At 33.9% G+C, this 13,844-nt stretch overlaps 1 protein-coding gene across 2 annotated transcripts in view; it reads right to left on the reverse strand.

Moving 5' to 3' along the window:
* Positions 1-1,353: 1,353 nt before the first annotated feature.
* ATSUV3 (ATP-dependent RNA helicase) overlaps positions 1,354-13,844 on the reverse strand; it is a 405,120-nt gene continuing 392,629 nt past the window's right edge. For both annotated transcript variants that reach the window (XM_089432621.1, XM_089432620.1), the window contains 4 exons: positions 2,011-2,056; positions 1,756-1,872; positions 1,583-1,674; positions 1,354-1,470 (listed from right to left, as the gene is read on the reverse strand). In XM_089432621.1, the coding sequence (XP_089288747.1) occupies positions 1,368-1,470; positions 1,583-1,674; positions 1,756-1,872; positions 2,011-2,056 (358 nt within the window). In that variant the 3' untranslated portion in view covers positions 1,354-1,367. The remainder of the gene's footprint in view (positions 1,471-1,582; positions 1,675-1,755; positions 1,873-2,010; positions 2,057-13,844) is intronic.

Genomic DNA, 13,844 nt, shown 5'->3' on the forward strand with positions numbered 1-13,844 from the left:
TATCATATATAATTTAATGTGACAGAGGATTTAGATATATTTTGAAAGTAATTATAAAATATTGATTGTGACATGAAAGATGATTTTTGGGCATGTGGTATTGGTGAGCTATGGTATTGGCCCATGGTATTTTAACAAAGACTATTTTCAATTATATATATATATATATATATATATATATATATATATTAAGTTTATTGTAAGTATAAATAATTTTATGTGCTTGTTAATTAAATTTACATATGGTTAGATAATCATTATTTTAATTTATAAGGAAAATGGATCTTAAGTTATAACTATTATTTATATGTTATATATTTTAATGTGATATGTATATTGTGAATTTATTTATTTTTGAATAAAAACAAAATTACAACATAAAAAATTGAATTTTACTGTTTTTATTACTTTTAACAATTTAACATCTTGCCCATACTAGGTTCTATATTAGTTTTAACATTTTATCATTATTTAATTGAGTAATATTTACAAATCTTTTACTTTTTATAAATTGAACATATTAATATAAATTCAAAATATTGAGCCAATATGTAAAAATGTTGACAAACTTTCTTACATTACACCTACACATCTACTCTATATGGAATTGTAGAATGCCTCTTGTGCAATTAAATACATGATTTTCTGTAATCTTCTAAATAATGTATTAATCAAAAATACCTTTGCATTAAGTCATTTCAAAAAAACCATTTTCTTTTTAAAACATCATGGGATGGGAAGACTTGTAAAGGGAACTTGAGTAAACCCAGCAACCGTCGTATGTACACAAATGGAATTATGCATTTGTAAACTAATGTAAAATACTAATTTTGAATAAAAGTCAAAAACACTAAAACTTACCAACTATTCCTGAATTAACTGTCATATGTACAGAAATGGAATTATGCATATGTAAACTAATGTAAAATGCTAATTTTGAATGAAAGTCAAAAACACTAAAACTTACCAACTATTCTTGAATTATTCAAAAACATTTGAGACACTACATCCCAATTTTTCTTTAAATAATGATTCTCCAACCATATTTTTCCTCGTAATTGTGCCGGTCAGTCTTTTTTTAAATAATTCTTTATGAACATGAATCTTTCCAAATAAAAAAAAAATCATCAAAGAACCTAACTTGGCTGATAGCTTGGTATTGGGGAAATCACTTGTATGATGAATAAATAAGAGACAGAAAAAACAGAATTCAAAGCAAAACAAAGGAGCAAATAATTTAAATCAGCCAAGACTAGTAGTGAAGAATCATTCATAATTTAAAGAACAGACCCGTGCTAAGAAAGAGAAACATAATTTATATAATATAATAAATGAAAACCTGTACAAAACCACAAATCGGGCTCCCTTTAGAAAGCCTCTATTCCCTTGAGAGAAATGTTTGACTCTTGAATGCCTCTCTTTATATCGGGCTTTCGGTATCCCAATCTTTCCAAGTACTCTTCGATCAGCCTGGAATTTACCTCCAATTAGATGACAAAAAAAAGTATCTGACTTATTAAAACATGTTGAACTCAATCAAGGGGAAATGCAAGGATTGAAAAAAAAGAAGTTGCTAACATACATGCCACAAAGTGCTTTCTGTGAATATGCCAATTCTCGATTTGGAAAACTTTCCTCCAAGCGGAAGCTCAACCAAATATAGAGACCTAGAACCTTTAACAACAAACTCATATAGTGAGATGCATATACGTCACACAAAAAGGACCATTAATCAACAAGACAAATGAAACAAACCTTGTGAATGGACTCAGCTTCCTTCAATTCGTTTTGTGTTTTGGGTACACATAAAGTTCCAGGTGTAAAAACTTTTTTCAAGTTAACCAAACCTTTCTTTGCATACTCTTCTGCAAACTATTCAGTAAATCATAAATGTGTTGGCATGAATAATAAACAAACACTTATATAATCTTCCTCTACTCTGCATCCTATTAGTTCAACAACGAGAAAACCTTGGACAATGTCAACTCAAAACAATAGAAAATTGCTTACTTGAATGAGCCCTTGAGCTAAAATACCGTCATGCATTTCAACTGGACTGCAAAACAAGATCGCATTGATCCATTGGTCTTATTTAATAGACAATTGAAACCATAAAAAAAATGACATTTGAATGCTTTTTAAATTAGTATAGGCACTCCCTTTATTGACATCAATTCTTTCAATAGCTCAAATTTTAAAACTCTTTCTCAGAATATCCCGTTTTTAGTGTTGTTCACTTTTGCTTCGTTTACCATATATTCAAACTTCCCAAACTATTCATCCCATAAAAGTTCACAAGTTTTTCAAGGAACATATTTGTCAGCTTCCAAGAATTTAGAGAAAGTACCAACAAAGTAAAATTAAATCATGCATGACTTAATTGTGCCAAATATATGTTCAAAAGACACAATCCCTTTCAACGAAGCTTTTCGCCTTGAATTTGAATTGATATCCAAACATCAAGTCTCACCAAACAGGTTGCAGTTAACATGAAGGTAAACCCTTTCTGAGACATGCAATCATCATAGTCAAATTATGCATAGCTTCAACAACTATTCCATAAAAGAACTGTTCATTTCGATATATTAATTTAATGCCACTATGCTCGAATGCACCTCAATCAATACGCACATAACCTTCAACATATGATATCTATGCACCAGTGCCCAGTGCACTTGCCTTCTTTGCATGCACACATGTATGTCCTCCAATTTGGCAAATCAAGCTAATAAGCTCTACACCGTGAGTTTTGCCAGTCACTTCATATTCCTCAAACTATGGGTCCTCCCAAATGAGAGTAGAGATATTTTTGAGCGCAGATCTTATCATCTCTAACAAATGGAGGTTTGAACTAAGAGTCTCACCAGCTCAAGATCTAAACCAAAGGCATGTTAAATCACATGCTGTAGCTAATAAGAACATTCCAACTTGAAATGTGTGCCATGTTTGTGAAAAGAACAAACTAACAAGGATTCATCAATGACGATGCATCTATATGGGCCTGGGCTAACTAGCTGTTGCCTTTGTAATATGCCATAATGTTGCTCCCTACTCTCTCTTTTGCTCGAACCATCATCAGCTCAATGAAATTAGGGATATCAATCTCAATTCCAATGCAGGGCAAGAATCTAAGATCAATATAATTGGTGATTCAATCAATGTGTCCGACGCTATTACTCAGCCGCTAGCTACTACGAAAACACACATATAAGAATTGTGACCATCATAATAAAGGCCCTCCCATGCTATGACACACTACAAACAATCCTTGAGAACTTTCCTAAGGCTTCACTAAGAACTACTTGAGAGCAAGCTCCCGTGTTTTCCATTTTTCAAAAGTGACAATTGCTCTGTATCATAAGCTGTAAGACTAATGTAATTTTCCTTCAAAATGCTTGTATATAATAACAATCTATGAACTTATCAACAATATATTTTCAATTGAGAAAACACAAATTTTATCCATCCCAACAGGCTTAGCCATGCCTCCCTACCATAGTATGTTTAAAACTTGCATTTTCCTAATTTGTGTCCTATTCCTTGAAAAGCCCCAAATTTTCTGAGTCCTTTAGAAACAAAGGTACCATCTCTACATCTCAAAATAACTATTAAACCCTTTGTAAATTTGGAATTCGCTTCACGTTTTGATACTTGGACTCTAGCTCACAATACAAACTATTCCACAATGTATAAGCCCTTTTTGTCTAGGCCATTTAATCAAATTACTATCTAAATATCTAGTGTTTGAGAACGCAGTGTGCAGTGGGCTCACAATGTGTGCATATACATGAATATTAAATCGCAATTAATTTGATGTGTTTCAATTCAGTCGTCCCTGCTATTCAATTAAGGAAAAGTAATGACACATTTCTAGCTTGAGATTCAAGAATCTGAGGTGAAGCTTCTCATAAAAAATTTAATATTTTTACTGTAATATTTAAAAAAAAAAATATTCCTTATATAATTAAATAGAAATTTGAAGATAAAGTAGGTACTACACGATGAGATTTGAAAAATATCTTTGGTCAAAGTTTCAAACCATTCCATAATCACATAGTAAAAATTGAAATGTCAAAATTTGATGGGTGAGGCATGAGTATCTTGAGTTGCGGAAGACTCAAGGCCTACTTATTATTGGTACATTTGGTGGAAAACCTACTTGACCAATGTAACTGTAAGTTGTGACACATTAAAGACAGATTCTCGTGGGGATTCCAAAACATGAAGGAAAGGAGGTGTTTTGGAAATTTACCCATTTTCAACAAAAAGGAATGTGGAACTACACACGTAAATAAGAAATACTAGCAACACAAATGCCAAGACTAACCCAAAAACAACTAATTTGAACTTATGTCACCTGACTGAATGGTTATATAAAAATGAAACCAAGATGCATAACCTTAAATCCATCAGCAAAGCAAGACTCGAAGGCAAAATTGGGAGAAAAGAAGATTGTGAATATATGCCAATCCTATTATGCACCTGACAAAAGAGCTTATGAGAATAAATGTTTGAGCTATGCACTCAGCAGACGAAGAAAAACCCAGGTATATTACTATATACCACCTCATCCACATGAAAACACTAAGCAACAAAATTCAGAAAGAATAAGGAAAATGAAAAATTAATGTAATAGATGGAGTGAAAATGGATTCTCAGACGGAAATGCAATACGAAGAAACTATATAATTGTGAGGCGCAGAAAGAAGCTGAATCAGGAATTTCCATTGAAGGCTTAGATGAAACAGATGAAAGGATGATTAGTGGTGATGTCAACTCTGAATCAGAAGATAGACAGATACCTAAAATATCATTGGTTGCTATAACTGGTCTTGAGCAATCGCATATCTTGAAAGTGAAAGGATACATGAAGAAAAATATCACGACAGTGCTCAGACTCGGGCATTGCCCATAAACTTATCAACATTAACGACATAGACAACAAGCCTTTTTGTATACCCAGCCTTGGCGATGAAGTTCATGGTCACATATGGAAAAAATTGAAATTATACGCATGTTATCACTTGAAACTGTCCATTTATAAGATAACTGGAAATAGTACACTGTCACCACATACTCTTTCCCTGCACTTCGGGTTAGTGCTTGCTAATCATGGGGGATCCTTGGATGAATTTAGGAGTTGAACTATGATGTAATAACCATTTAGTGAACTTAAATCAAAATCACGGCTCATTGCCCTAAAAAATTTGAACAAAAGATGCCAAAGACAGCAAATAATAAATGATTTAAGAACCGAAAAAATGCACAGAAAGTGATGCAACCTTTACATATCGCTGAGAAAACAAAATCTAATGCAATTATGCTTCGAAAAATGAGCCAAAAAAGTAACAAAACAGAATTTACAGCACGCTTTAATTTATGTTTTGAGGTTGAAAATGGCATAAAAACTGATGCAAAAAGTTAATATAAAATTGGGCATACAACCCAAAGAAATTATAATGATAAAAATATGCTTTTCTAAATGTGAAATTGAAAAATACAGTAACTAATTATGATTGTTTTTCGGAATTTAAAGGCTTTTATTGTAATTTGTTTTTGAGTGTGTTTGTATTTTTAATGATTTTTCCTAGGACTTCAGTGCTTGGAAACCAAGAAATAGGTCTCTGTTTCTGCAACAAAACGAAAATTACAGCAATATAATGGTTGATGTAATGTGCCTAAAACAGACTGAAAAATGACCTATCTGCATAATCTAATATGCCTAAGTTGCAAAGTGTTTGTTTCTTGAGATAAAAATTCATTTAAAATGCCAAAATCAAAAAAGTTTAATCAATAACCAATGCCTTCTATGGAGTCAAAGAACAGGAAAAGATAGAAAGTGAATTGGACACAAGATCATCCAAGGCCTATTCACTCAAGCCCTGTCAAGAACAAGATCAATCACACATGAAAGTCTGAGATATTAGAAGTTCTACAGGTGAAAACCCTATTCTAGTCGCCAACAAAATCCTATGTCCTTGTTATCAAAGTTGTAGGAAGACCAAAGTTCTAACAAGTTTGGACAGCAACACTCCATACTACAAATAAACTCTACTGAATGGGACAGTACTAGTCACAACCCAACAAAACCAAAAACCACCATAGATAGTCCACGCTAGCTATCAATCTCAGTCTCTATGGAATATTGATAGCTAGCTCGGAGTATCAGTCTCAGTCTCACTGAGATTGATAGCTAGTGTGGAGTATTAGCATGGAGCATCAAAGCATTTCAGAGCATTTGTCAGTCTATTATAGGCATGAAATGAAGGATGGTAAATAAAGTGTTGGAAAATGTCAATATAATCGAGGTGTGATCAACAAGCTTGGAAATAAATCAATCAAGCTATGACTGCTAGAAATGAGTGTCAAACTCAGGAAGAGCAGCTAGCATAAGCGAATGAAATAAGTTCAGTGATACATGTGAATTTATGTGCTTTGGAAGTTAGTTCAATGTTATGATTACAATTAATGAAATAAAACAGTCAACCAAGATCAATCACAACATGATGCTGAGTTTAAAATATACCATGAGAGGGCCAATCAGCATTAACAAGATCTACTAGATAATATGGCATGGAAAGAACATAGATCTACCAGCCTAGATTTAAAATTTCTCAATCAAAACCTAGGTGCAGACAAAGCAAAAAAGGGAAACATGAAGAAAATTTTGATTTTTAGGTTAAAGAAGAATGATAGACCAGTGCCTTAGGGGCTATGGATTCTCTAGTCAAAGTCCAAGTGAAATATAAGGTTTTAATTGAGATACTATTGATGGCACCCAGAGGATTGCACCTTGTTATCTGCTAGGTTGTACCAAGCAAAATCTGAAGTCCAGAAGTTAACAAGGCACCTGTGCCCCTTTTCTCTCTCCTTCTCTACATTCTCAAATTCCCAACCCTGCCGAGAATTGTATTAAACATTGATAGCATGATGAAATTTTGTAACAAGGTTAGGCGACTTGGGACCCAGGTTCCAGTCATCAAGTGAGTTCACTCTAGAGTGTTTTTTTTCACTTAGCTAATTATTCTCACTTTTCAGTGATGAATAACTGACTAAGTTTTTCCACTCAATGCATATTAACGTGCTAGGACATATCTAAATCGCCACTGAAATTGGCTAAATTTTTATAGGATTTTTTAAATAATTAAAAATTCCCGATGGGCATGACTTTTAATTCATTTCTATGTAAAATTGTAAATAAGTTATACTAGAAGATGTTGGGGGTGTATAAGTACTTGAAGTTCATGCTTTCCACTGTAATGATCATCTCAAGTTACATATAACATAGGAATATTAACATGCATATGATAGCTACATATGCATGCATCGCATGTACTACACTAGTATACATCCTAACTAATTATAATAAAAAAATTGTGTCCAAGTATAATGAATCAATTATTAAAGTACTAAGTAAATACTTAACTCACCAGATATAATGAATATATTAAGTAGGGTACTTAATGTCTATATCGCCATCATAATATATAGCTAGAATATATTAAACGAAATAAAAGTAAATATAATGGGTTACACAAAGTATAAAAGGAAATATAATTATATCGTACAAAAGGGAGATTATAATGCATATATATATATATATATATATATATATATATATATATTAAAAGAATTATAATATAAATATTATATTAACTAAAAGAAATCATAATATAGATATTTTACAATCTAAAAGAAATAAAATTTAAATGAATTAATTATGAAATACAATTCATATAGGATTATAAATAGAGTCTTGGTCGTTAAATGAAGGCAGTGCCCCAAATCTATTAACCCATCTTGTCAGAAGGCGGTGAACGCCTACAAAATTTTGGACAATATTCTATTTAAGGCAATGAAGAGATTATGGGACAAGGAAGGAACCTTGAGGATTCAAGGAGAGGAGTAGATTAGAAGGGGAATTGAAAATTGGTCTTTTGGGGGATGACGCCAAGACAAAGTAAGAAATACAAAGAGCCATGGACAGAGCAATAAATTTGAGCAATTGTTCTTAGAGTTTTGGGCATGGGGGCCAAAAAACCTCAATTTTGAAGTTTTTTGGAGTTGGGAACCAGATAGGTTGATCCCAAATAGGCTGTGTTGACCACTATGTGTCAATGACCCATAGCAGTACACCCCCTTTTTCGCAAAAGGGATAGCGCTTGATCGATGTATTCCTACCATCTAGCTATCATTGTCAGCCTGAGGATCATCTTATAATGTAAACCCAGTCTCCATGTGTATAATGTAAATAATCTCAGCAGATCCGTGTTGTGTATGTAATCACCTAGGGTAAACCTAGTGTTCTAGTAACGATCTACATTTCGGGAGGTTTTTTTGTCTCACCAATTCATTCTCGGATGGTCGGCAGAGTTTTCCTTCAGCCTACCCCAAAGCCAGAATGGATTTTGCACTAGAATCTTAGGGGAGTCCTAGTGTTCTAGATCGAGTCTATGTAAAAGTGATTTGGGAATATTCCTAACTATTTGGTTAGGTTATTTTATTACAAATTGCTTGATCTGCTAGATTATGTTTGTGTCGCAGAACTGGGTAGCCTGTGAGGGTCTTTTGCAAATGGGTTTTCTCACTTGAGATGTAAAAATCATGATGTAAAGTGTCTTGAGGGTTAGAAAAATAATTTATCCCCTCATAAGTCCTAGGTCCTAGGTAAATTTAAATTTTCCAGAGGTAAAATTCGTGGATCCTTTAAAAAAATTAAATCTTAACAAGTCCAGGGACTAAGGTTAATTGATTATTTTGCTAAATTTTATGCCTTGGGTCCCTAGGGTTAAGTCAAAGTCAAAATTTTGAGGAAATAAATGCAAAATTTAAATTTTTGAGTTTATTAAAATGCATTTAATTGAAAAATTCGAAATTTCCTCAATATTTAAAATTTCGACAGATGAGATTAAAAGAAATTTTGATCCTCATCAACGGTTGAGATCATTTTGACAAGGATCAATCGAACTAGCCGTTCGAGGATTTATATTTAAATAGGAGGTCATTTTGTCAGTCAGGAGCATCCGATCTTTTGATCTTGTACTAAGCGAAAAGCTTTCTCTTGTAATCTTTTTTATGAGCAATAAAGAATGACTTTGGGGTTAATTTCTGCTGGTGTTACTCTTCATGGAAATGTTGTAAGATGTATTATTTTCGTGCGTAATTTCTTTTTTGCCATTAATAATAGCTTCTGAAAAGTGATTTGAGTACAGGTATCTTCCTCAGTCGCTTGGGTTTGAATGATAATTTAAGTTTTGAATGTAATAGTAGGTATTTCTATTAGATATGAATTTTATTATTGTTTTCTCGCTCTATGTTGACGGCTGAATTGAGTTTTGCAGGAAAATCCTTGATTATTAGATCATCGGGCGTTCAGGGAAGTTCTCAGCTGAAACAGCTAACTCCCGATCTGGGTTTTCTGAAGAGCCCAGTTTGAATTTGATCACGAGCTTATCATAAGATATTTTTATGGTGATGCATGAGGGTTTTGAGCTCAGTACCTCCTTTAAAAATTCAAAAAACTTATTTATTTTTTTTGGTGCTAAATCGTTAGATCTCGCTGTTGGGAGCCTCAGATCATCAGATCTAGGAGCGGAGTCGGACTCACACTCCCTAGATTTGATAGATCTGCCATTTACGTACATAGATCAGTTTTCTGACTTTGGTTTTCAGGGTTTTAGTGTTTTTTGGGTCATTGTGTATATCGTTTGGGTATTTTTTGTTGTATTGCAGCTACAGATCTGAAACTGAAAGTTGTGCAGAGTCCAGATCTAGGCCCTGGAGGGTAAGATCTGGATTTCTGGTTTTCATCAGCATCTTTTTTTGCAGGGAATTTATTTATTTTCAGATCTAGAAAATTTTGTGAGGGTTTTATCAAGCAAATCTGAAGCAGAAGGATTTAAAATCTTAATTAAGATTTTTGGGAAAAATGTTTATATTAAAAGGGGTTTCTGGGTTACCATTTTTGCAGATTTGTTTGGGTTCAGTGTTCAAATTTCGAAATTTTTTTAGGGACCCTCTCAGACTACCCTTTGTTATATGCATTTTCCATTTGCATTTTAAAGCCTCTCACGCATCCATTCCTCACCATAGCAAACCATTCTCCTCAACATTGCCCAGCTACTCCCTTTCCCTGCGTTTTTTGATCAGCTCCTTCCTCTGCTCCTCACGCAGTCACTCCCTCACACACTGTCCTTCGATCCACCAACGTCCAAAATCCCCACACTGCTTCATACACTATAGCTCCACCTGCAAACACTCACGTCCATCCCTCAGCCTCGTTGAGTTGCCAAACCTGCGATTTGTTTTTCTTCCCCTTGGCCCTCATAACCTGCACATCTCTCCCCCTGCCCATATGCTAGCTGCAAAGCTTGCGTATTTCCTTCAAACTCTATTCGCAGTTGCCCATAGCTCCTCACGCAGCTAAACCCTCCATTGATCCGCGCTCTCACTCCTGTCTTTTCCACTCTCACTGCTCGCTCCTCCTTCCTCATTCCCTGCCTCTGCGTGCCTCCTCTGCCCCATCCCTTCTTTCCGCTACCCCTTCCACGCATACCTACAGCTACATCGAGCCTCGTTCTCCTCCATCTGCCACTATCCAATATCTCTGTGGCTACCTTCCGCAGTCTCTAAGCTCTGTCGTTGACCCTTCTTCAAGCTTGCAAACAACAAACAACATAATCATTTCGACTTTTTATTTTTATTTGTATAGGGTTAGATAGGTAGCGTTATTATTATTTTTTTATTTTTTATTTTATGAAGTTTGTTTTGTCCTAAAAAAAAATCGATTTTGGTTTCATTTTGTTTTATTTAGATTTTATTTTTCATTGTTTTATTTTGACTTTGAATTTTTTTTATTTAAAATTAAAAAACTTTAAAAAATCATTCAAAAACTTCTAAATCATAAAAATAAAAATAAAATCCTAGAAGTTAAAAATCTAAAAAAACATTAAAAAATTTCTAAACATTAAAAATTTCAAAAAATCTAAAAAATATAAAATTTCAGAAGTCTAAAAACATCTAAAATATTTAAAATCCAAAAACATTTAAAAAAAAAGAAAAAAAGAAAAACTTTAAATCATAAATCTAAATTTGGTGACTAAGTATTTAAAATAAAATTCAAGGGCTTTTTCGCTTAAACTCTAGAATTTTTAATGTGGGCTATGGCTCATTAAAAATTTTGATTTTAACCCTTTGATTGAATTAAATTCCTAAGGAATAATTAAAAAAAAATTAACCTAAAGTTCCTTAGTGTCATTTGGTCATTAAATGCAATTTTTATGATTTTCCTATGATCAAGGTGCGATAAACATTTTTAATCATATTTGGCTTTTGAAGGAAGCTAATTGAATCTAGATCTTGGTCATCAACGATAATCGTCTTAAATCTGGGTATCTTGCATGATACAGTGTTGAGCGTTTTGGTGGATTATCTATGATTGTCACTTTTTGTCACATATTGAAAATCGTTTTGGATAGCTTGTTTTATTGATGGATAATTCAAATATCGAAGGCACTAGTCTATAATTGTTTCTATCTTGTGGTCATGCCTTGTTTACATTGGCGTTTAATCTATTTCTCTGAATTAATCAGGATTCATTCACCAAGTTTTCCGTCATTAAAATCTCCTAGAGTCTGTTCTTTACAGGCTATCCTCATCCATTTACCTAGGGACTACCCCCCTTGACTTGTCTAGGAGAGAGTCTAAACGGAGTGAGTAAGGATTTAAGAGTGACAGCTCTTACTCTGAGTGTTGTCGCGCTACTTAGACACTTTGCGCGACAACATTTTTGGCGCCGTTGTTGAGGATAGAGTTTTTCTGTCCCTGGTTTTCTCGACATCATTTTAATCATTTCATCTTTTTCGCCATTCATTAGCTTGTCAAGCAGCACAACATCTCCTGGCGTCATTTGATCTTTTCATTGCCCTATCTTTCGTCATCTCGTTAATCGTTTCATCTACACTTTTAGCACTTGGACATCTCAGTTCGTTTCTTGTTTGGGTGGCGACTCCATTTCTGTTCATTTATTTTTTCTTAGACAAGAAGCTCTCCTTTATATCTGGTTGTTTGTTGCCTTTTGGATACTAGAGTTAGATTCATGTTCAAGTGGCGACTCCACTTCTTTCATTTCTACAAGAATTTCTACTAGAAGCTCCCTTCTTGTGGATCTCTTGATTTTTTTGAGTAGATGTCTCTCTCTATCATCCAATTGGTCCCTCATTTTTCATCATGGATTATTCGTTTACCCCGTGTCATTTTACTGATGTTCTCCATAATATTCCAAAAGTGGCAATTCATAAATTGTCTTTGTTCTCGCGTGGTGATTCAAATGTTGTTAGAAAGCATTTATGTAGGTTTACTCGTATAATGCTCATATATTGTAGTTCTCCCCAGTGTGATCATGAAGATGTCAAAATGCGCCTATTTTCCTTTTCTTTAGAGGGTGATGCTCTGAATTGGTTTAATAATTGTCCTGAAGATTCTTTCACTTCTTTACAAGATATCGTCCATGCTTTTAAAGATAGATATGGTTATCAAGATAGCTCGCCTTGTGCCCCTAAAATTATGCAACAGAATGAAAGTGATCTTGTGAATGATCGAGCTGTCAATGAAAGATTTCAATATAATTCTCCATATCAGAATGTGCCATCCACCTGTACCGTTGCAGATCAAATCCATGATAGTGGAAAACAAGGAACAAGTTATCAAATCAGAGTTGACCATGAAAGGGAAAATGATAAGCAAATTATAGAACTAATGCGACTAGTAAAAAATATGGAGATTAATCAAGAAAAATTTGTAACTGATTACGTCAAGGATATGAAAACTTTATACACCCACCTGGAAAAACATGATAAGGAGATGGAAATCATGAAAGCTAATCATGACAAGAAAATTAATTCTATGCAAAGCAAGTTATTAACTATGGACGAAGAAATGACCATCATGACATTCGATTATAATAATCAGTTGGCTACCATGCAAGCAAATCATAAGAAAGAGATGAACCATATGCAAAATTGTTTCATGGCATGAAAGCAAAGAATGAATAAGTAATAAAAGATGTAGAATTTGGTCAGATATGCCTTCAGAATAAGTTATTGACCATGGGGGAAGACTATGCCAAGGAAGTCAATGCTATGAAGGTTGAACACTCTAACCAGATGGATGCCATAACAATACAGGTACAGAAATTTCAACAGCAGTCAGAGGATGAAAGAAACAAGGAGACGTCAACAGATCAGAAGCCTCCTTATCTGCTGCAACAAGCTCCATCTTATTATGAGGAGGTCATTTGTTCCATTGAAAAGTGGTTAATTGAAGGTGACCAAGATAAAATTGAAAACGATAAAAATCAGATGCAAAATGAAGAAAGACATGTCACGCATATCTTACATACTTCATCTGAGAGTTTTGAAGCAGAATGTTCCATGTCATCAGTGATACAGCCTGCCACAAAGAAAAAACGCAAGAGAAAGAGAATGAGAAAGCGATTTGATGCATCAGATGGCCGTAAGCAGCTTGATTTTTGGATAGGAAAAAGTCCTACTATATGCAAGATTGGACATGGCACATCCGAGAAATAGCCGACAAATTTGCTTGAAAGCAGGAAAATGCTCAGTATGCACTATATTGAACACATCTGATGCCATGGGGCATCTTTGTATTGTATTTCTAACCTTATGCCCTGTTATTTCAGTGTTTCATTTTGTAGTTAGATTTGCTTTTTCATGTTGTTAGACTAGTTAATAAATGAAGAGCTTATATCTTCCCTGTGCTTAACGTTATATGATGATTTTTGGATGGACGCTCATTATGTTTTGTTGTGTGTTGGTTGGATGCAG

The sequence above is a fragment of the Pinus tabuliformis genome, chromosome 5_1 (genome assembly GCF_031772625.1).
Source record: "Pinus tabuliformis cultivar Carrire ecotype Pingquan chromosome 5_1, CPIR1, whole genome shotgun sequence".
Taxonomy (NCBI): domain Eukaryota; kingdom Viridiplantae; phylum Streptophyta; class Pinopsida; order Pinales; family Pinaceae; genus Pinus; species Pinus tabuliformis.